Source organism: Thunnus maccoyii, chromosome 16 (assembly GCF_910596095.1).
Source record: "Thunnus maccoyii chromosome 16, fThuMac1.1, whole genome shotgun sequence".
NCBI classification, from domain to species: domain Eukaryota; kingdom Metazoa; phylum Chordata; class Actinopteri; order Scombriformes; family Scombridae; genus Thunnus; species Thunnus maccoyii.
The window spans coordinates 12,936,286-12,960,778 of NC_056548.1; the positions used below are offsets into that span (position 1 = coordinate 12,936,286).

General features: G+C 38.1%; 4 protein-coding genes across 4 annotated transcripts; all 4 read right to left on the reverse strand.

The window, feature by feature from the left end:
- Positions 1–1,086: 1,086 nt before the first annotated feature.
- On the reverse strand, positions 1,087–6,407 carry LOC121913912 (B2 bradykinin receptor-like). Its single transcript, XM_042436751.1, has 2 exons — positions 6,304–6,407; positions 1,087–3,431 (listed from the first exon to the last, which is right to left on the reverse strand). The coding sequence occupies exons 1-2, from the start codon at positions 6,321–6,323 to the stop codon at positions 2,408–2,410; spliced, it is 1,044 nt and encodes a 347-aa protein (XP_042292685.1). The 5' UTR covers positions 6,324–6,407; the 3' UTR covers positions 1,087–2,407.
- Positions 6,408–11,324: 4,917 nt separating this feature from the next.
- On the reverse strand, positions 11,325–12,434 carry bdkrb1 (bradykinin receptor B1). Its single transcript, XM_042436759.1, has one exon. The coding sequence runs from the start codon at positions 12,432–12,434 to the stop codon at positions 11,325–11,327; it is 1,110 nt and encodes a 369-aa protein (XP_042292693.1).
- A 2,226-nt stretch (positions 12,435–14,660) lies between these two features.
- On the reverse strand, positions 14,661–15,653 carry LOC121881092 (B2 bradykinin receptor-like). Its single transcript, XM_042388732.1, has one exon. The coding sequence runs from the start codon at positions 15,651–15,653 to the stop codon at positions 14,661–14,663; it is 993 nt and encodes a 330-aa protein (XP_042244666.1).
- Positions 15,654–18,659: 3,006 nt separating this feature from the next.
- On the reverse strand, positions 18,660–22,145 carry LOC121881245 (B2 bradykinin receptor-like). Its single transcript, XM_042388937.1, has 2 exons — positions 22,106–22,145; positions 18,660–19,949 (listed from the first exon to the last, which is right to left on the reverse strand). The coding sequence occupies exons 1-2, from the start codon at positions 22,123–22,125 to the stop codon at positions 18,911–18,913; spliced, it is 1,059 nt and encodes a 352-aa protein (XP_042244871.1). The 5' UTR covers positions 22,126–22,145; the 3' UTR covers positions 18,660–18,910.
- Between the last annotated feature and the right edge of the window lie 2,348 nt (positions 22,146–24,493).

A 24,493-nucleotide genomic window follows, 5' to 3' on the forward strand; every position in this document is an offset into this window, starting at 1 on the left:
CTACTTAGAAATTAAGCTGCAACAACTCACTTACCATCAAATTCAAAGTAAATGTTAGGGTAAATTTGGGGTAATTTCAACAAAATTTAAAATAACTTACTTGCTTATTATATCTACTTACCACGAAAGTTCAGGGTAATTTCAAAGAAGTTACTGGCTAATTATCACCTTATTACCATGAAATTTGAGGTAAATTTTGGGCTAATTTCAAAGAAATTTCAAAGAAGTTACTTGCTAATTACCATGACATTTGCGGACCCGTAAAATGAAGTGTTACCGAAATGGAATAGTAGGTTATCATTTTATAAATCTTTTGTGTATATGTTACAAATGTTTTTAAACTAAAGGGTCAATGTTTGTTATTAACTGAATGTGATGTAATGTCATTGTCATTTTGGGGATATATGTTGGTGAAGAAATCCTACTCCTAGTCTAGTTGAACTCTTGAACCTGTTTCTATCTGAAGGCTGCTTGTTGACCTCTGGGGTTAGCTAGAGATATCTTAAGCCTACTGTTTTAGAGACTGTGTGGATCATGAGGTACCTAGACAAGCTAAAGTTGAAGGATGTCCATGTTTGAAGTTATTGATTGACCATGAGGTCTCTGTTAGATCATATGACCACACTTGTTTGTAAGAAGGTGTAACAGTTTGTGGAAATGTACATTTAGGGACCAGACTGTTTTTAGCTTTGCTTCTGGAGAGGTATAAAGCTGTCTAGTTTGGGTTCACAATCTTTAGAGAAAGGGCTGGCTTTAGGGAAAGGGCCAGCTGAACAACATGCTTTCTATATAAAAATCCAAGACGATTGTATTTTTGTTTGTGTTTGGACATTTGTATAATTGTTACTGATGTGTGATGGATTGTACAGTGTCTACAACTGCTCCAACAGGTAGCAATGTTTAATGCTTTCTTTATGTGCCTCTTTCTGAAGAAAATTTCCCCAACATATACCAACATCACCTTTATATGAAATTTCATTTTTTAAATGATGTCCTGAACTGGAAAAAAAAAGACCTTTTCCAGTGCTTACAAAAAGAAAAAAGTCCCCAGTCTCTCATTGTAAGACTTTATAATATTATATATTATTATAACAATATGTATACATTTATGGCATGTCAGCAAAAGATTCAGTGTAAGGCTTTTGCAATTATGCCACTGTAGGTGGTTACATTAAGTTGAATATACAAATTGTTTAACGATTTGTGCACAAATGTTTTGTTTACACCATACAGAGAAACTGGCGTGACTGTGTGAGTCACTACTTTTCAGGCAGTGTACACAACAAAATTGTACAAATTGTATGAGCATGCAAATGTGTTCACAGTGCAAAGGTGGTCATTCTCTAGTCAGCTTGCAGATTTAAATTAGCCAGTCAAAGGAAGGATGCACACTGCCAGAGACAGAGGGGAAGAATATTACATGGATATTAAATATGTTTAGCATTAAAATATAACAAATCAGTAAAAGTAAGGTCATGTAAGAGTACAGAGCAAAAGATTCAGACACACACTGTATATACTGAATATCTACAAACATGCACAGAGGGCCAAGAAACATCTCACATTAAATTGTCATTACTGCTACACAGAGACACAAAGTCTGTTTCCATCACCCACTACTTCCATTATCTTAGTTTGTGTCCATTACTTCTCCAATATAGAATAGAATTTGAAGGGCTGTTTAATTATGTAAGTGTTATTATTGTGTAAAATCTAAAAGCAATTCTGATGAAACAACAATTAGGGCATAAGTGTTAGGATGGCAGATAATGTAATTCTCACTCTCATATCCTGTACATTGTACAACTTCATCCAAGTAGTACCAGAAGCGGTCCAAAATGTAAACAGGATGTCATGAGTCGCATCTGATCACTTGCATTAAAGATGATCACACTGTCTCTTTCATTTGTCCTGATCTAAGTAGACATTGCACACTGTTGAGAAAGGCAAGACACACTAAAACCTGGCCTCCAAAAGCTTTGTCCATCAAAGAGTGTGTTGAGGAAGGTTTAAGACTGGGGAAAGACCCCAACACAGTAAGAAAAGTTGTGTGACAGCATACACCAGTGCTGTGGCCTCAACACCTACAACCCCTCTCTTTTTACAGTAGGTAAAGCCCTGAGTTATGAGCCATCTGGAGCAAAAAAACATGAGAGAGAGGGAGTTCAAATCCCAGCATACTGAGCAGGATCTGATGGGCTACCTTCCAAGGGGTACATCATGCATATAATCGAGTAAATGCTATTATCTTGTACTTCACCTCTCTGTCTACGTGAACATGATGCAGGTATGACTCCAAATATTTTTCTTATCTCACTTCTGGGTCACACCCACTTCATCATGTGAAATTGTTAAAAAAACATAGACCATAAACTCTCAAAAAATCACAATCTTGCAGATCAGCTTGTCAGCAGACATCATTAGCTCGAACACTGCTTATTAGGTTGCTGCGTGTGGAGGTGAGGCTTAAGGTCGTTGTTCTCCTAATGGACCGCTGACTGAAGAGTTCCCGAACTTTTTTCTGAAAGTTCTTTCCTACAATGATGTAGAGGATGGGGTTGAGAACGCTGTTGAAGAAAGCTAAGTAGGTGAAGATCTGGCTGCAGATGTGTAGGATGGCTTGAAGGTCACATCCTTTCAGGATTTCAACTGTTTGGAGTGAGTCTAGTATCTTATAAAGGTGGAATGGCACCCAGCAGATCAGGAACGCCACGAGAACGACCAGCACTAGAGTGGTCGCCTTGTGCTCTGTTCTTGGAGTGTTCAACCCCTCCACTGACCGGTTCTTTAAAGCTTGAATGATCTTGACAGTGCACCAGGTAATGATAGAAATGGGGAGGATGAACCTGAAGATGAACATTATCCCATCACACACCAGAAGTGTAGTGAGATCTGGGTATTTAAGATAGCAATAATCATCTTTTACTTCCCTGAAGTAGAGTGTGGGGACACCCAGGAGCAACCCGAAACCCCACACCAGCAGACAGCACAGTTTGGCAAACTTTGGCCGACGAAACCTGTCATGAGACAGCGGGTGCACCAGTGCCACATAACGATCCATCACGATCAGAACAAGAAAGTAGATGCTGCAGCAGACATTCATATTGATGCCCAGGTTGACCAGTCGACACAGGTGATCACCAAAGGGCCACTTATAATTGTGGGTTACATTCACAGCCCAGAAGGGCAGACAGGACACCAGGACAAGGTCGGTAGCAGCCAGGTTGCTCAAGTAGATCTCAGCCACGGTGAAGGCCTTCTTGTGTAAGTAGAAAACCGTAAGGACAAACACGTTAAACACAATTCCCAGCACAGCGATGAGCCAGATATATATGACCATCCATTCCTTGGAATTGTTAGGAGGACACTCAGTGCCATTGGTGCTGTTATTATCTATATTTACAGCTGTGGTGCTGAAATTAGCAGGAACACTGTGGATAGAGGAAGGCAAACAAGACAAAACATTATTATAATCATAACGTGGAATACTGAGAAACACTGACTTTTGAGTAATACTGAATACTAAATGGGATACTGAAAAACCCATTTTATTTTGCTTAGTGCAGCTCCCAAAGATGTTTGTATTGGTTGTGGACAAAAAACTGTGGCAAAATGTAGGCTCAACAGGAATTCATTTTTATAAGTATCCTGTCTGGTTGTTTTTAATAAACTAACTTTATTAAAACAGTAGAGCAATCCTTATCCAATAACTTTCACATGTTTGTCAAGGGTTCATACTTTTTTGATACTTAACTGTTTTGATGCTGCTGGCTAACACACAATTTAACAAAGTAATGAAGGCCAAGCAAATAAGCCATGTAGAAGGCTACCATTACCAGACTACCATAAGACATGGTAACATGCAATGGAAAAAGTGAAACAAAAATCACTCAGATGTTTCCACAAACATTTATTGGCCTAAGAAAAAAACAAAACAAACAATGCAATGATATCTGCAAAACATGAGTGGGTGGGAGCTTCTTTGACAATGAGTGATGAAAGATAACATTTACTGGGATACCATGGTGGCCTCAGGGCTAAAAGCCTTTGATCCACATTTTGCCAGTTCCTTTCTGGCTGTGGCTGGCTTTTCGGAAGTGGTCAGTATTTTAATTGCTTTAAACCAAACTAATTGGTATTATATTTAAATTTCAAGCGTATACGGTGTTGTTAGCTAATTTGTGATTGTTGCTTAGACATGCCATTTTATTAAACCAAGTAATCTCTGTCTGTTTATCTGTCTGTCTGTCTGTATGTATGTATATATGTATGTCTGTCTGTATGTTTGTCATCCGCATATCTCGAGAACTGCTCATCTGATCTACTTCACACTTGGTGGGTGTATTGCTGGAGATACAAGGGAGTGCATTTTCCAATTTTGGTGCAATTTGGACACGTGGCACATTTAATATTAATAAACTTGGACTAAACAAGCAAACAGTGAGCTGCTCAGCTCTGTGTCTGTGTACACAGCAGAGGCTGTTTCATATAAACACTGTTACATCACAGCAGGGCGAGGCTTCTGGGCTCTGACTTGACTTCATACTTGGTGGGAGTACTGCTGAAGACCCAAGGGAGTGCAGTGTCAAGTGTAAAGCCATGTGGTCTTGCAACATGTTTAATAAACTTTGAATAAACAAGTGAGACAGCGAGCTCCATGTCTGAGTGCAGCGGGGTTATGTCTACACTTTCACAGCACAGCGGGGTGGGGTTTCTGGGCTCTGACTTGCTGAGCGGGACAAAGACACGCACTCCGCTCAGTTAAACTGCCTGAGAAAGAAGAACAAGCAGAAGAACAAACAAGAGACAAAACGAGACGAGACGGAGGCAGTAAAACCACCCAGTAGCCGCACAGACACATTTGATCAACCAAAATCAACCAGTGGAAAGTTATAAATTGCCTCTACAGTTCAACCTCAGTTTAGTCTCACTGGTAAATTTAAATCATTTCATTTGTGAAATCCTTATCGTTTTAATTGATACGATTGTCAGTTGATACATATATATGTGGTTCTCAAGAAATAATAAGTAAGCAGCCTGTTCCGAACAGGCACATTTTGAATGGGCACTGCACCAGTTTTAGCAAATAAGGATGTTTTGGAATCAAACATTCATCTTCTTTTACATAATTAGGAGAAATATTCATATAACCCCATCCACCCATGGATCAGGAGCTGAATATTATTCTATATGCTTCATTATGACATGAATATTATTTGTAATGTAAAATTAGCTTTTCCAACAGATTTGTTTGTGAATCTCAGGCATCATTTTTTCATGAAAATGCCGTCAGCAGCAGCCTGAAGAGCACAGAGACACACAGATAGGTAAACCGCAGGCATTTCTCAGATGGTTACATGATAGTTATGAGCATTGCTGTGGCTCTGTCATGACACGCTTGAGTTGTCAGGTGAGGTTTGAAAACCTTACAGCAGATAGTTGTGTTAAACACAGCAGCAGATAACCTAGAAGTTATTTTTCTTGTAACATTTATTGGGAAGATCTATCATCAGTCAGTTTAAATACTAATTTCAATCTCTTGTTTGTATTCATAAAATAAAATGTAAAACATCTGATTAAAATCAGAAAATTCAGGCCTGTTTTAGGCAAGTTATATCAAAAATACATATTCATTGAAGTAAGTGCTTTGGAGAGTTACGTGTGTGTGCATTTGAAAGAGAAAAGAGAGATCAAATTCATACTGTTTATTTTGGCTGCCTTTTATATTTAAAAAAACAAACCTACGCCCTTAACTTAAGTTGCCAAGGTGCAAGCGCAGGAATGGTTATCTATTTGTCTACCAGTAACAGCTGTCATTCACCACTTCTATGCATATGCCACGGTACCATTTGTTGAGTACGACTTTTCCTTTTGTATTACTATTTAGCACTTTACAGAAACTTAATCTTTGACATTTACTGCATCTACAGTTTCAGAATAATTTCATCTACAGTATATTTGGAGCCACAACAGTGTAAAAATGCTTTCATTTCAAATGAATCCAAAGTCATTTTCATTAGACTTTATATTTGTGCATCAGCACAAAACACAGTTTAACATTTTTAAATACTCTTTATACTATATATATGTATCATTACTGTTTATTTAAACATTAAAGCTGATTCTTGCTGACATCTAACACTAAGCGTGATGACTCAAATAGTGAAAGAACAACAGTGCAAGTCCATATGTGACATATTGTAACCACAAAAATACCAGGTTTGTCTAGATTTAACCCTTTTCTGTGAGGATAATGGTAAAAACAGAAAAGTAATATACAGACCAAATAATGCTTGTACATACCTTGTAGGCAGATGAGCCATTACTCCTGAGTAAGTCTAGATGTGGAATGTCCAGATACACAGCCACACTGTAGTCCTCCTTTCTGCTACTGTCTTCTGTCTGTCTCTGACTCACTCTCTGAAAGGAGAGAGGAACTGTTAAGTGATGTCAGATAAAGTTCTTGAGAATACCAGTTGCCTTGCTCTATTGCCCCACCTTCCTGCTAATTCTGCCTCCTGTTTTTTTTCCTCCTGCACTGTATACACAGAATGTCATTCTTAACACGATATAAGGTCAGATTGTTTTTTAAAGGGGAAATATTATGATAATGGAATATAATGGAATAAACAACCGATTCTGCTCTGATCCAGAGCAGCTTACCGGTGGGAAGAGTTTGTTTTCTAAATCTTTTGGGTTTACGTGGATTTATCTTCAATCTTGCTTCTCACGTAGCTGGAGCAAAGCTAACACCAAAGTCACACACCACCTCAGCTGCTGTCATCAATAATTAACATCTTAAATGCTGGTGAGTTTATATAATTTCATAAACAATAACATTGCAGCCTTTAGATGACATTGTTTTGAGTGTGGATGAAGCAGGTACAATGTTAGCATAGCTCTGATCGATCTAAACTTCATTCAGAAAACATGCATTTTAAAAGTTGTTTGCTCGTTGTCTTGCAGACAGACCTGACAAAGGATGAATTCAGACATTTTACAAATCAACATCATGATGTAGTTATTTTGGAATCCTTTTGATCCATTTATTGCAATTAATGCAGCAAAATCTAAGTTTACACCCAAATTGACCATTCTGAACAGAGCTATTTAGACGGGATGAGAAGGTTGCTGTGGTGCTTAATATTTGATGTATTTTGACCAAAGTATGTCAGAAATTCTATTAAGACTCCAGAGAACTGTGTTAACTTGTGGAAAAGGGGTATAATATGGCCCCTTTAATACACATGACCTGGATGGGGAAGTTACTAAACAAATTTGGATGACATTTTACCCATCTGTCTTTTTATAAATATCATACTGTAATGCTAGAATATGTTAGTGACAATTCAGTAGTATCGTTGTTGTGACATTTTTTGCTAGGCAATAGGGTTACATTAGTAATACCAGGCTTAATGATATATATTATATATATAAATGCTGTGCACTTTGGCACCTTAGATGCCAGGTGTTTGAGTGAGTCCCAGATTTATTCTGCAGCAAGGCAACAACTCCAAGCACACAGCCAGAATCATAAACATCATTCAATGACAAGAAGAACAAGGAGTGCACAAGCACAAGGAGTGCTGCAACAAATGGTGTTGCCGTCCCACAGAGCCCTGATATCAACATCATCGAGTCAGTCTGTCAACTACCTTGAAAAACTGTCTGCAAGTGTCTCATTTAGGTTTCTTCTGTTTACTGCACTTTGTATGAAGTCAATTTTAGGCCTTTATTAGATAGTGGAAGTAGAGAGATGACAGAAAATGATGGGAGAGAAACATGGGCAATGGCATGCGACAGATGTCCATGGCCGGACACAAATATGGGATGTTGGAGTTTATGGTGGGTGCCTTAACCCATATTCAGGGGATCACCAAAGTCAGCATGCTTCATAGTCTAGGGACCATGAGTGTTTGTACAAAATTTCATGGCAATCCATCCTATAGTTGTTGAAATATTTCTGTCTGGACCAAAGTGGTGGTACAACAAACTGACCATCATTGCCATCCCTAGCGTCTTCAGTGTTGCTATAGGGTCTTTTTAAAATATCACTGGAAGTGCTTTTATTACTATGGCTAAGACACACTGGCTTTACTAGCTGTAGTCTCACAAACATCTGCTCCACATTCATTTCAATTAAGACGGGAGAACAATGCAATTACTTCCTGTCTGGAATAGATACTTCCTCGCTCACTTTGCAGAGAGTTCATTGACTTGTGAAGCAATGAAACTCTTGAATATCCAATTAATGTAAATAAGGGGATGAGATTAAACTTCTGTTATGTAAGCACTGATTGATTATTTCCTTGTTTGTATACTGTCAGTGCATGCTTTATAAGATACAAGGAGCAGAATTATAGGAGGGTTGTTGTATGACTGGCTGTTACTGTGAGGGTGGGGATATAGACAAGAGGTAGTTTTCACAGAAGACACTCTGACTTGTCATGGGAGGAAACCAACAGGTGTAAATAATGATTTTTTTTTAAAAAATAAAGAAAGAAAAAACGCTGAATTTCATTTAGCTTCTTCAGTTTCAGGGTCCTGGTATTGTACATGCTGGCTCAGTTGGACACTTGAATAGAACAGAGCCATTTATTGATAATTACCTCTCTGCTTTTCCTAATCTAACAAGTCAAAATGTCTGCTATGTAAAATCGATTTATAAAACGCTGAATCATTTTCAATTTGTGAAATTATTATGTTAGGTGGAGGCAAGATAGTTCCAGCAACTTGCAATTCCCACCCACACTATTTCCTCCACTGCCAGGCAGAAAGAATTTCACTCTCAACAGCTTGTGTGTAAAATTCTTCTTGTCAATCTAAGAAGGACTGGCATGATGGGACTGCAAGATCCAGTAATCAGTGTCAGGCTAAATGAGCCAAGTGAAATGGGGAATCTGGCAATAAGCAGCTGAAATCAATCAGTGCTACACATGGGAATAAACACATTCACACAAATAACTGTTATGATTCGTTGAAACAGCGCTACATGTTCTTGAGGGGAAGAAAACAGAGACTGGTAACTTTTTTTGCCTGCACAACACAAATGCAGCATAAAACATGTAAAACTTTATGTTTTTCTGTCTGTGTTATGTTTATTGTCACATAAAGCAAAGGAAAGCCTGCTGGAAGACAATATAATGAGTAATAAACAGTCAATGGAATGGATCTGGAATGCAATGGAGCAGTCAGGAGCTATAACTGTATTATTATTTTTTAAAATATAAATTGAATTCACACCTCCTCATCAAAGGTTATTTTTATGAGCTGTGAGCACTCTCAGATTGTTTAATTAGATTTTTTTTGTGGATGCATGAAGAGGCAGGATTTCACAAGAAAAAAGCAAATTACTGTCCCACAAAATAAACTTGATTTAATGGATCAGATTTTCTTTTTTTTGTTTTTGTTCCTATAGTTGATCATCTTACTACCACTCCTCTCATCAAAGGAACCAGAAAGGCGTAGCAAGCTAGGGAAATGGCATGATCGTAACAGTGTCTTGGTGCCAAAAACAAGCCCTCACAGTAATTAACTGGGATTGTTTATGTTATTAGATTTTGATAATAGGGCCGTGGAAGTGGATGTCAAGTCAAACATACAGTAGACCAAATGGCTGATAGAGTCGCATGTGAATGCCACAGAAATTTTTCTTCTTTTGTGCGACATGTCAAATCATACTGTTGATAAATAATTTGGTAAATTTTCAACAAACTCAACAAAGAGCCACCATAACTGCCAGTCCTGATCATAGCTATTTCTAACATAACCTGTAACCACACAACATAAAGTCACCCCTTGGACTTGGAAGTAAAGGTAAACTACTAAAGAAAGTAAATTACTTAATTAGGCATTCTTCATTCCTTGAACTTTTGTTTCCAACAATTTGAGAGGGTTACATTTATTTCTTACCAAAACCAAAAGCACATCAGAATTTTGAAGCTTTGAGACGATACTCTTAATTGTGTCTTGTTACACTTGCTAGGCTACTATATGATTATGACAATCACTGTTTGGGTGAGGGGTTTAGAAATTGTTTGGGGGGCTTGTTGAAATCCTCTCCTCTCCCTGACCATGCCCCTATGTCCAAGTTGTTGGTATGTAAGCAACCATAAAAAATAAAAAATAAGCTGAAATTTGTGTCGATAGAACTGTTTGTATTTTTTTTTTTTTTTACTGTAGAATGTGTCTTTAAAGAGTAATTTACTACCCAGCTGAGAAGCCAGGTATTAAGTTACTCTTCACTGCCCTCTACACTACACCAGGAATTACTGATGGGTGCATTTGGTTTAGTTGTCAGAGGTGTGCGCTGTTGCTCTTGTAACCATACCTACAGTGATGTCACTCTTCTACATCACTGTCGCAGGGTGAGAAATTGAACCATAGAGGTCAACAAACATAGGATTTTCAGCTGCTGTTAATTTGCTCTTTTAAACTCATAGCAGACTTTCTAGAAACACATCTCCACATTCATGAAAAGAGTATCAAAACACTTAATTAATCAAATGCATATCATGCATCATGCAAAAATGTAAGGACATAGTTCCCACTGCAAAAATGGCAATACTCAAAAGTACATAAAATGCAACTGAACTGCAATAATGCAAGGTTAAATTCATTTACATGAGTAAAGCAAGCAAGTAAAGCAAAATATGAGTTTCAAACAAATTATGCCTTTGCATTCCAGACTAATGTTTATTATGCTATTTTGGATGTTCAACTGAGATGATTATATAGATTTTTCCAGTAATGTGCAAAAATACATGAATGTTGATGATTCTGTAAAGAGAAACTGACATAACTCTGTATGTCACTACTGAAAAAATGTTTTTTGTTTACATGCCAAGATATACAAAGAGAAGTATTAAAGTTAATATATACAAAGTACATTGGTGGCCATTTCTCATATAAGCCTGTGAACTTGTTTTGTGGAGCCAAGAGAAAGAATGAACAAGCAAAGAGAAGACATTAGAACACAAACATAGGATTTAAGTTATGGCAGATTTCGTTTGGTATATTTAACATTAAAATACGACAAGTGGCATTATCACAAATGACACAAGTCAGTATCATTATTATTATTATTATTATTATTCCATTTCTTCGACAGAATGCGTCCATTATCTCTGTCTGGGTCCATTATTTCCGCAAAGCACCGTGTTAAACATCATTTGATACTGCTGTTTAATAGTATAACTGCATTGTTATTGTATTAAGCCTCATGAAATAATAATTTGAGAGTCATATCCTGTGTATTGTATCACTTCATCCATAAGCTGCAATGAAAGTGGTTGAAAATGAGGACAGGATGCCACGAGAAAGAGTTACATCTGATCATTTGCATTAAAAATGACCACAGTCTTAATTTGCTCCGGTCTGTGGATGTAAGTGGACACAACAGAGCGCTGATATGTGGTCATATCTGATCCCCTGTGATGATATCTAGTCCGCCTGTAGATGGCGCTAACCTTCCTTCTGAAATATTGCCCGGAGAAGACATACAGCAAAGGGTTGAGGGCACTGTTGAGAAAGGCCAGATACGCTGAAAACTGGCCTCCTATGTCTAGAGTGTGAGCCCACAGCCTCTCATCCAGCACATGGACGTCACAGAGTGTGTCGAGGAAGGTGAAGACCTGGTAGGGACACCAACACAATAAGAATAGTAGTGTGACAGCATATACCAGTACTGTGGCCTTGGTGTTGTTACTGTCATGAAAAGGTATAGTCTCTCTCCTCCGTGCTAAAGCTTTGATTATGGTCCCACTGCTGAAAAAAATGATCAGAACAGGGAGTACAAAGCCCATCACATTATTCAGAATTTGGTGGGCCAACTTCCAAGAGCTGTCATCACTATAATCCAGTATACAGGATGTTGTATTATACTCCTCAAAGAACTTCACCTTTCTGTGAATAATGACTGGCATGCTCAGTAGGAACCCTAATAGCCACAGGAAGAAGCAGATCACCTTGGCATACAGTGTCCGTCTCAGCCACCTGGCCTTCATGGTCTTCACCAGTGCTAGATAGCGGTCAACACTAATCATGACAAGGGTGTATATGCTGGTGTAAAAATTGATGATGATGAGGGAGTTGACCAATTTACATAAGGCATCTCCATATGCCCAGTTAAAGTCATTGCGGATGTACATCGCCCAGAAAGGGAGGCCACACAGGAGAATAAAATCAGCCAGTGCCAGGTTGCTCAGGTAGATCTCTGCTACAGTTAGTTGATCCTTATGAGTGAGGAACACACCCAGGACAAAGCCGTTAAAGAGAAGGCCTAACAGGGATAAGGTAAAAATGTACGGGGGAATGATGGTGTGGACGATCTCCCATACTGCAGAGACTGGAGACTCTGATGGACCGGATGGTAGGGATGCACTGCTGTTTTCAAACCACAGTGGCGTCACAGATACAAGGTTCACTGGCTCCATGGGCTACATTACAGAACAGTTACACATCAATCATCAATAAAATGAATTTATTTCATTCAAAATGCATGGTGGTATGTTGTTTTGACAACTACTGCATAGGAGATTAAAACTGAACAAAGTCACTTCTTATAAAATAAATAAACCATTTGTCATATTGTCAAAAGATAAATTAGTCGTTAAAAAATGTATCGTAACACATCAATAAGTTAACTCATTTCCCTTTAGTTGGACAGAATCACTCATTATTCCAGTGTATGATCAGTAAGACCTTCTGTATAGTTTTCATGTAGTACCTTCAATAATTTTGTGCAGTTAAATGGCTGAACAACTCTCTACATTAGTACCTGCTAGAATTTATTAGCAATCATAACAGACTATAATACACAAAATAAAAGGGAAGTTACATGAAAAGTTCTTACCTCAAGATTAAAAAATGTGTTGTTCCTTCTATGATCAAAATACTAGATGGCAAAAAGTGTGTCTGAGAGGGGGCTGATCTGTGTACGCTGAGCTCCTGGCAAAGAGTACACAGCGAGTCAGAGGGGAGATCTGCTTCAAGCGTTTTTGTATATAGAGTTGCATTCTTTCTCCTGCTTGGCCAAGAGGTCCAATATATCAACTTGTTTATGAAATAGTCTTTCACTGTGTACACATTAGAGACAAGCCAAAGCTGCAGGTGGCATTGCACCAAATGACCACTACTGCAGACTTTTGAGAAAAGTTTAAGAAAGCAAATATCAATTATTATGATTTAAGTATAGTTAAAATAAAACTGACACACAATTTTTTCATGTGATCATAACAAGATTCCTCAATCCAAACTCCTGATACGTGCAGTTCATATAAATGTTACAAACTTCCATCTGGTTAGAAGGATTACCAGGATTATTGCCTGTATTTATACAGTCTCTAAAAGCTCTCTATGCTTGGATGTTGAGATCTCAGTGATTCATTCTTTTCTTTTCTTTTCAGTTTATGAACTGTTTAGCTACAGTTAAGTTCTAAATGTTTGACTAAATGAGTACTGATTTAGTTCTTTGTTCTTAATTCATTCTTAATCTCATCCTAATTCACGATGATGAAACAACAATAACATACATGAGATGGCTTAAAACCAACAAACACAAATAAATCAGCAAATGGGGATAGAATATGTTATATACACAGTATTTTCACCTGTCAGGACGTGTTATCTAAAATTTACAATGGTTAAGGCTGTAGCTTCCCTTTTATGGTCAAAATGATAACAGCGCATTTGAATTATGCAGTCAATTAAGATATTCTGGAAGAGAAGTCACCAGAAAACTAGCTCATCGACATCCAATGTATAAACAATGCTTTCCTATCAAAAAACAGACATTCCATCCATTTTATTGTTATAGATGATTTATTGACTTTATTGAAGACAGTAACCTACATACATGGTCTAATTAGCTTATAACAACGTTCAGATTATTTTTCAAAGCCTGATTGGAATATCTTTTTTGTGAATTCTTAACATTTGTGCAATTAAATGCCATTTTTACTCTATGTAGTGTTGATAGTGCAGAAGTTAAAGCGAATAACTATATTATACTATATACAGTTTTACAGATATATAAACATAATGTCAGCTTCACTTGGTCTTTTGGAGTAGGGCTAGTTTCAATATGTGAAGTCATTCAAGAAAACAAACCCCAACATCTTAAAAAAACAACTCAGCTTCATGATAGTTCATACAAAAATAGAAAGCTCAGCCTCCAATAACCTCAGTGAGAAACACCACCAATTTAAGCTTTGGTTAAAGACAGCCTGGGCTTTGTTTAGCAAGAACAACAGTGGAACACTTCTAAAAGGAAACTACTGTATTGTTCACAATGATAAAATACAGAATCAAGTTCAAGATGATAATCATTATACAGTGCAATGGCAAACATTAGGCAAGGGTAACTCTAGAGGTTATTTATCCCAAACAAAATTGTGGAATTGCATATTTCCCAGAAATGACTGGACTTTCCACTTCACTAAAACTGACTGATTCTTGGAAGTATCAGACCAAAAATCAAAATAAAAAAAGTTAAAAAGGTTTGCTTTACAACTGATTACTTGCAAAAGTCAAGCGGCAATAGATGAATGAGCCACTGCATATTAGTTAAACTCAATTCTTAACAGCTGTTTTTGGTCAGAATTTCCTCTGTATGTGTAGATCAATTTAGATTTTAGTACTCTCAGTTTGTTTAGTTGAGTTCAGATGGGCGTTGGAATTACCAGACTCCAGCATTGCCGTTTCCCCCTGCACAGCGTCCGTCTGAACACTTCCCTCGCCTTCTGTTTAAAGTGCTTTCCAACAATAACATACAGGAAAGGATTCAATGAACTGTTACTGAAGCCAAGATAAGTAGCTAACTGGTTGCCAATATCCAACACATAAGCCCATGTACACCCAGAGATGACTTCATAATAATCCAATGTGTCCAAGAAGATTACTATTTGGTAAGGCAACCAGCAGAGGATGAACACAGCCAGGACGACGAGCACGAGATACACCGCTTTCCTTTCCACACTTCCTCTGCTGCCTTTTCTCATCTTCTGGCTGCTTTGAAGGACTTTAATGATATGGTAACTACAGAAGGATACAATAGGAACAGGGATAAGGAAGCCAACTATGCTGACAGTCATGTTGTAACGCAGTCTCCAGCCATCATGGGGATATGCGAGGTAGCACGCGTCAATGCCCAGATCAGGGAAGAACTGCACAGAGCGGAAGAGGATAGCAGGGAAGCTGAGTAAGATGCCAGCAATCCAGATACTGAAGCAAATCCCCCGTGCCCAGAGTGCTCGTCTCTCCCTTCCCTGGGACAGGGGTCTGGTGAGGGCCAGGTATCTGTCCATGCTCACAAGCGTAAGGAACAGCACGCTACAATAATAATTCATCCCAATGACAATGTTGACAAGCTGGCACATGGGCTTCCCAAATGTCCAGTGGAACTTGTTGATAATGGTTGCCACCCAGAATGGCAGGCAGGAAACCATGAGAAGATCAGCTACTGCCAGGTTGCTCAGGTAGATGTCAGCCACGGAGCTGTGCCGCTTCTGGAGACAGAACACGTAAAGCACAAAGGAGTTGCCGATCACACCAAGAAGGCTGATGATGGACATGTAGGCAGGCTGCATGGTGTGAACCCAGTCCCATGCGTCTGTGTGGTTACAAATTAGCTCAGCTCTTGAGGCATTCGCCATAAGTCACTCACCAGCTGAGCCGGAGATCACTGTGAATGCAGCTGCACAGAAACAGCAATTTTAGAGGTAGAAAGATACAGTTGTGCTCAAAACTAAATGGCAAAACATATACCAGTAAAACCTTTTAACTGTGTCAACACAGGTTTTATGCATTTGTTGCTACCTTCACATCAGTATCTGAGTTCTAAGTGTGGAGGGACAGTTGATTTAATGGAGTGTAGATAATGGTGGTTTATCAGATCAGAGTACACAGCACCCACATGCCATTGTCAAATAGAGGAGTCTTAGCAACAGATAAAGGGTGAATTAGTGTAATGTGGGAAACTGCCCGCTGCCAAATGTGGGACAACTAAGCTCAAATGCATCTATCTCTTTTTCTACCAAATGCTAATGATTAGGACTGCTGTCAAATTAAACCTGGAGTGTCATGTAATTGAAAACACACAACTCCACACATGTGACATACTTGCCGTGAAATCTAGTCAAAGCTCAATGATTTTCAGTAATTTAATGTAAAGGATATCAATTTGTCATAAATGAAGCAATGCTGCCAATTGTTATCAGATTGTGTTTATGATATATTCATGCCTCAGAATGGTAAAACATGTTTCATATTTTTTATTTAAGTCAATTTTTCATTGTCCCACTTTAGAAAATGCGGGACAGTCATATGTTGTTAAATTGGTTAAATATGCATTTAAGTACATTAAATTTGCAGTAAGAATAGTTATTCAGTTATTCTTGTAATGATTAATTTTAACTTATTTTTAAGCAAGTTGCAAATTATATTATTTCTAATATTAATACATAATATAATACTACATTACTACACTATCTGTAACAGCAAAAACATTGTAATTACTGAATTACAAAATGTGGGCATGCACTTTTGCCTTTAGTGTAACTAACCAGAGAAGTTTTTATTGTTTGAATTAAGGTGATTTAGACCTTTCAGTGAGTGTCCCAGATTTCAGCCTGAACTGAAATCTGGAGAAACTGCTCGCATAAAATACAGCAGAACTGAAATTTCCACATTAGGAAATGCACAAAATCTGGGACAATTTGAAACAGGGAACTTTTTTTTTTGCCATTTCTTCTCCAAGTGTGATATCTGCATTCTCTTTTCTGATATGATTAGAAAACACCTTGGGGATTTCAGAATGGTATTGGGTGTGGATATAATATATTGGCTTCATATCGAAATATATTGCTGAAGTGCCAATTGCAGAAATTGCCCCACATTACTCAGTTCACCCTACAGTATCTGATTGAAAAAGGCCACATATTTATAACTTCATGGATTTACAAACAAATACAATAATTAACAGAGTTGGGGAGTAACTACATGAAATGGCGTTATGTGAATTACAAAATAAATGTAAGTCAGTTACTGAGGTCATTACAGAGGGGCTACATCTGAATATATTCTTTCTGGTAAAAAGCTTATATGTAGAATATAACATTTATTCTGTTGTTTGCATCCTTTTGCCATGCAGGAATGTCTTCTTTTGGCATATTTCCAGACAACACAGGTCAGCAAAGCTGTTGGGACAAATTTGAGTGCAACACCACCGAGGGTAGGATGGCTTACAAGGAGCTGTCTTTACGTCTAGACAGGCTCCATTCATTTGGCAGTATGTGCTCAAATTTTGAGCGTTGTTTTTTGATTGGTTCTCTTGTTTGAATTTGCTCCGCCTCTCATATGGCAATCAAATCAATGCACATTGCTCTAAGCAACCTGAGTCTTATTTAAAACTGAACATTTATTAACCAAGTCTGCAATGCCTGCGACCAGCCGACCACATCAAGGCGAGTGGCCATGTCATCAGACAAGAACGCCCTTCAGCGCTGAATAATGAGGTTAACAGTGAGGTTTACACTATCTGGTTTAAATTTATGTTTTTAGGACTTTTCAGCTTTATTGCCCAATTGAAAATATTTGTTAGAAAAGTAATCAAAAAGTAATCAAATGTAATGTAAATGTATTACTTTGGTGACATAATTAATATCAAAGTTACATAAATTATTACATTTTTAACAGGGTAACTAGTAATCTGTACCCTATTACATTTCAAAAGTAACCTTTCCAACTCTGATTAAATACATGCAGTAACAATGAATATATTAAAATGCAGACCCAATTAACACATTTGAACACAAGAAAAAAACATTATTCTAGATTTAAAAGAGGAGAGTGAAAAGCATCACAGCATAATACTGACAGGCAGACAAAAATACATAGAACAAGGTCAAGCTGTGGCATATATTTTACCCTTTGAGGTAACTTTGTCTGCCTGAATGTCTTTTTGTTCCACAACAATTTTCAGCCCTGGCAATAGCGGTAAAGCCTGACTCCTAACAAATATTTCCTGTTTGGCATGACACACCTTCATTTTGGGGACAACTTGGGGTGTACCCTTGCCCACAGCCCACACTGAGTCAACACTAGCCCATTAAATTGTGGTGTGGGGAGAAATGTATAACGAGACAACTGATGTCCGTACGGCCAACAAAAAGGAACATGTTTGTGTGTCACCACTGGAAAGTCTTTGACAGAATATCTGTTTTTAACTCTGCAGACAATGAGTCAGAAACACCAGAAAACACTTAGCAAGCAGTTGTCGGAGCTCTTTTATGCTCTAGTTTTTGTGCTCAGCTTAACATTTAAATGCATCATAAAGACTTGTTGCGACATCCATAAAACATATGTATGTTTTATTTGATGGTTATGTTCAGAGAAAAACAAACACTAATACTATTTACAATCTGAGTTATCAGCAGAATATGAATATTATATTTACATACATTATTTTACAGCAACCAGGCAGATTTACATCATACTACCTGTACATTCAAGATACTGCAGTTTATTGCATATGGTATAACTGTCACAAAAGCTTATGCTAAATGAGATATGATTATATAACATGGTTGAGATAGAATAACACTTTTGTTAGCAATCTGTCAGAACACCCTCTCCAGGTGGGAATATTCATTCAAGCCTTGTATGTCCCTACACACAGTTATGTTTCATAAAATGTATTAAACCTCAAATTAATCTTTGTGACAAGAAGTCTCATTACTGATTGATTAGAGAAAGTGTGGTTTGGTCCCTTTACTACACAATTATATCCACTGCAAATTAAAATGAAGTTAGCTTCTCATTTCAATAATTGACATTGGCGCTCCCATCCCACCACAGTCATCTTTTTGCAAAGTCTACTTTTGAGGGGAACAGTGCTTTTGACGGCAGTATTTTATACCGAAGTCTTCAGTGTCGAAGACAGGTTTGAACGTGTGGAATCAGAGGTGGCTCTTCTCTTAATTGCCCACTGTTTGAAGAGTTCCTGAACTTTTTTCCGGAAGTTCTTCCCTACAATGACATACAGGACGGGGTTGAGAGTGCTGTTGAAGAAGGCTAAATAGGTGAAGATCTGGTTGCAGATTTCTAGGGCGGAGATGAGGTCACACCCTCCCAGGCCTGCAGCTCTCAGGAGCAGATCCAGTGTGGTGACCATATGGAAAGGCACCCAGCAGATCAGGAATGCTAGGAGGACGACCAACACCAGAGTGGTGGCCTTCTGCTCCGTTTTCACAGCATTGAACCTCTCCATTGCCTGGTTCCTCAAAGCCTGAATAATCTTGACAGTGCAGAATGAGATAATTGAAAAGGGGATGATAAAGCTAACAATGATCAACATCCCATCGCAGAGCAGCTCCAAAGTCCGGTTTGGGTAGTCCAGGATGCATGCATGAACATCATAATCTGGGATATATTTCACTGCCCTGAGGATGAGCGCGGGGACACTCAGGAGCAAGCCGAAACCCCACACCAGCAAACAGCCCAGTTTGGCATACTTCGGCCTGCGCATTCTGCCATGGGACATCGTATGCACCAGTGCCACATAACGATCTATGCTAACCAGAACAAGGAAGTAGATGCTGCAGTAGGCGTTCATCTTGATGCCCAGGTTGACGACTTTGCACAGGAACTGACCAAAAGGCCAATCAAAGCCATTGTATATATTGACAGCCCAAAAGGGCAGACAGGACACCAGGACAAGGTCAGCAGCAGCTAGGTTGCTCAAGTAGATCTCAGCCACGGTGCAGGCCTTCTTGTGGAGGCAGAAAACCATCAGGACAAACACATTAAACACGACACCCAGCACGGTGATGAACAGGATATACACCGGCTGCATGCTGTAGAGCCAATCCCAGTCTTCTCCACTGTGACAATGAGTTTCATTGGTGTTGTTGTGGTGTCCATATATGGCTGTGGTGCTGAAGTCTGGGACACTGTGGAGAGATAGCGAATATTAAACAGAAGACAATTAAACATTGAAATTAGCTATATATTTTGTGAAATTTGCTTTCTGGTCGAAAGTTAGATCAATAACAAAATCTGCCTACCAGCATCCCTAAAGCTCAGCCAGTCTTAATGTTTCCCTTGTTTCCAGGCTTTATGCTAAGCTAAGCTAACTGTCTGCTGGTTGTAACTTTATATTTCTGAAACATGAGAGTGGTATCAATCTCCTCATCTAAACATTTGCAGAAAGTGAGTAAAAATATTTCACAAAATGTTGAACTATTTCTTTAAATAATATTTGAAAAAAAAATCTAATTTGAGGTAAATTTATTTAAATGTTTCTCATTTAGCACTTGGTGTGCTAGCTGTGCCCACAGTGTGAAAACACACCATTGTACAACTAAATTAAAATCATAAGTCTCAAAATGTATTAACTATTGCCATTTTATTGATTTATCAGTGAATCTCTTTTGTATTTCTCTGTGATTGTTGAGTTCAGATAAGTGATTTGTTGTTGGGTCTTTTTGGGTGTGCCTCCACCCACTGGGAAAATGTTCATCACAGGGTCATCCCTATACTTCGCCTTCATGTTTCCACAGGAGCAGAGTTGAGCAGTCACAGTCACTGGCCTGCCCATAAAGTACACGCTACAGCTTGTTACTTTCGAGCAGTGAACTTTGAAGCGCATTAAAATTTAAGACTATAAACCCAGTTGGGCCCTTAGATCTTTAGGAAGTAGTCAACTAGTAGTACATCGAGTCAAAACCAAACTGGGTGAAGCAGCTTTTAACTACTATGCTGCACACAGATGGAAAGCACCATAACTGTATTTCAAGTCTATAACTTATTGTGTATTTATGTCTCTGTTCTTAACGTTTTTATTTTAATTTTAAAAGTTTTCTATTCTTTTAAATGACATTTTAATGTTTTTATGCTGTTTTTCTTTTTTACATGTATTCAATGCGTCATATAAAGCACTTTGAATTGCTCTTGTGTATGGAATGTATTATATAAATAAACCTGCCTTGCCTAATAATAGGCCAACATGATTAAACAACTACACTCTAGTACTGTGCTGTAAAAACTGAGCCTCAACAAACAACTGATCACATAGCTGATCATATACAGAGCAGTGTATGTAAATGTCTATCTCCATACTGTACATCTAACCACTATTGCAATTAGTAATTGCTGCACTGCAACCTTAAACCACCTTAAATGCATCACCTACCAGCCCTGCATTCACCCATAAATGTAATCTAATATACCGTACAGTTCTTGTGTCTAAGTCACATGGTACTGCACATGTACAGTATGTTGCCATTTCCCGGTAGTGAGCAACAGGCTTGGCTCTGTTTTCTCTAATTCACCTGGGGTGTTTGATTTTGCCCTGCATAACTGAGCCATTACACCAAAGTCAAGTGTTTTTAAATGATACTGTACTCAGCACTTATGATAATGTTGTTGACTGTATAAAGAATCAATAACAATAACTAGAGATGCAATTTAGGAGCAAACATCTATATCAAATGTGTAGCTGAAGAGTACCTTTCTGCTGCTGTGAGAAGATATCAGTACTTTTGCAGTGGGCAAAAGTCTCAAACAATAATCAGATATTTGGAAATGTATAGTATCCTTCAGTATATCTTGGGGCCACAACTGTGTTCAGATATGAAACTCTGCAATCAATGTTATTTTCATTCAACTCTTCATTCTATCAACACATGATTTACTGCTACTTTTTGTATCAGCATATTAGAACTGAACATTTATATACCAAAAAAAAAAAAAAGAAAAGGACTACTAATCACTGAACGCTTGTTCAGAGAAATAGATGAGATGTTACAAAACATGTCTCTGCTGGTAAGAACTACTCAACATATCCTTGAGTGTGCTATGTATGGATTTTACTCTTTTCTTTACTGTTATGTATCAAGATGTTTTGGCTAACAAAAATCTTGATGTATAATACGTTTGAACCACAAAAGCTTTCCTCACACAGGTCAATACATATTTATAAAACATCAGCACATTGGTATTGACATAACATTACAACACTAAGTCACCTCTCAATGTTTAAAATGAGTTTATTTATCACTGATAATACAAAACACTTTACAATATATAAAGCAAATGAAGCATATACCTTGTAGGTTGAAGAGTCATTCCTGCTGAGTGAGTCCAGATGTGAAATGTTGCCCGTCTGTACTGCTCCAGTACACTCCCCTACTCTACCCTACTCTACTCTGTCTGCCTCTGGCTCACTCTCTTTAAGGAAACTGCAATTAAAGTGATGTCAGCCAAAAACCTCAGTCTGCATGCTTGCCTCTCTCCTGTTTGTCCCCTATCTTCCTCTTAGTAATATCATACGCAGCATGTTTATGAGTTGGTTAATATTTACATACTTGTTTATGATTGGATAAAGGTCTCAGGGACTGTAAATGTGCTCAGATACACATAATCATTCCAGCTTATGTTGAAGATGTCAAAGCTTCTTGTGTTGTGTTGTAATTCATCTACTTTTTTGTCTCTAGTATTCAGCAACTGCACTTTGAGAAGATATTATTGTGAATTTCAGTAGAAACAATGACACAAAAAAGCCACATTTGAGAAATATTCTTGGATATTTTGTTGGTAGTAATAATCACAATAATTTCAAGTAAATTGTTTATTACATGTAAATCTGACAAAATAACATAGTAATGCTATTTCCTCAGCATGAATGTAGTGTAGATATGAGCTTGGACTATGAGGAAAGCTACTTTGGGGAAGAGATGTTTGTACACTGCTTGCAGTGCATTAGAGACAAATGAATCCATTTTGCACTGCACTGTATTAATTATAAAATTTTCATTGGTGTGATTAACTCTGGGTGTAAAGTACAACATTGTAGCTTCAGATGTGCATTTTAATCAACGTGTTCAAGTAGAAAACAGCAATGCATGAAATAAAAAGCATAACATAATTTGGCTTTAAGCATTGTGCTGGCCAAATGTGTGCAAGTGCATATTCCTGGCAGAATATTTTGTTATATGATATGCATATTTCTACTGTTTACCTCATGAGCACTGCACCAGAAGATAAAACGAATATCGTTTTTATGGCTTCATCCTATCAGTGTCAGCTGGCGTTATCACAATATTCCACAAACTGCTTATTGATGTAGTTACAAGTGGGAGGAGTCACAACGGCTGCTTCAGTTTGATTATTACTCATTCAGCAACTGCTGTCTTTCCTCAGGTCCCTGCCTTTAAGGAACTTTCAGTCCTGCCAATCATAACCAGCTCCTTTTCCCCCTCAGTTGCCAGATCATCATGAAGTGAATGTGAAGTGAATGTGACATGATGTGAAGAGCAACACCCCACACTACTAATTTGGAAAGTCCTGGCTCCAAATGGAAAAGATGGCAGCAATCATAAGCACCAACTCTGGGCTTCAAACCGTCCCAATGCAAACCAATGGCTGATGTCACATCTTGCTATGTCCAGTGACCCAGATCTGTATTTGCATCTGTTCCTGCCTGCTGGCCTGTACCCTTTTTCCTTCCCCTCCCCTGTTTATAAGTGGACTGTTGGCTACTTCTGTTTGGGCTTGCTACCTTTGACTGTAAGCCTATGTGTCATCATTTCACTTTTTAAATCACTAATTTGTCTAATTTCTGGGTTTCTGCATTTGGGTCTTTTACCTTGTGGCCTTGTACACACCCTGTGGAGGAATACAGCTTACTTACACGTCTCGGAGAGACGGGGGCATTTACACTGTCCTTGCAAGAAAAAACAACACAATTAGTCATTTCAGCAAGTACCCCAAAATGACATATGTGTACGCTGATGTGACAGACACCTTCTAACAGTGGTAGTAGTTATGGCAGGAGCAAAGAGGAAAATCATGTGATTATAAAGCGACGTCTGTGAACACAGCACATCTATATTAATAACAACAATAACCACAGTCATAAATTAAATCCAAAGCAGTTTTCTTTAAAAAGTGCAAAATTGTATACACAGCAAGATGTTTTATATTGGACACAACCCATTAGTTCCTACCCTGAGAAAATTTCAGTACAGGGTCCCAAATCTTACTGTTCACACTCCCTCTGTCATCATTATAAAATCTCAGTCTGACTCTTAGCTTTTGTGAGATCACATAGCTATCCAATCTCAATTCCAATCTCTGTGCAGTGTTTTGCCAATTGATATGTCTTCTAACTCACTGATATGTCACGTGCCTTTGTGGATCATATTTCATTGTCTCACTAGTACCTCCACACAAAATACCCCCAATCAGACATGCATATTTTTAATGCAATGCTGTTTTCGTCCCTTTGCGTTGCAAGTTTGACGTGAAGATGTTCTTTTTTGTCCCTCATGAGTGTGTTTTTTTCCCTACAGGTATCTCTATCAACCATGCTACAGTATGTGACTGGTGATGGTAGCTGTTGTGACTAGTAGGCCTCTTCTGGCTTTGGCAAGACATTATTTTATGGGTAGGAAGGGTGAATGGGAAAGTTCTTAATTGGTTCACCGTCCATAGA

Bases quoted from the DNA above. Each gene is read 5' to 3' on its own strand.
- LOC121913912 (XM_042436751.1), bottom strand. From the start codon at position 6,323: ATGGCTCATCTGCCTACAAG. The intron at 3,432-6,303 runs GTATGTACAAGC...CTCTATCCACAG, and splicing joins ATGGCTCATCTGCCTACAAG to TGTTCCTGCTAATTTCAGCA.
- bdkrb1 (XM_042436759.1), bottom strand. From the start codon at position 12,434: ATGGAGCCAGTGAACCTTGTATCTGTGACGCCACTGTGGTTTGAAAAC.
- LOC121881092 (XM_042388732.1), bottom strand. From the start codon at position 15,653: ATGGCGAATGCCTCAAGAGCTGAGCTAATTTGTAACCACACAGACGCA.
- LOC121881245 (XM_042388937.1), bottom strand. From the start codon at position 22,125: ATGACTCTTCAACCTACAAG. The intron at 19,950-22,105 runs GTATATGCTTCA...ATCTCTCCACAG, and splicing joins ATGACTCTTCAACCTACAAG to TGTCCCAGACTTCAGCACCA.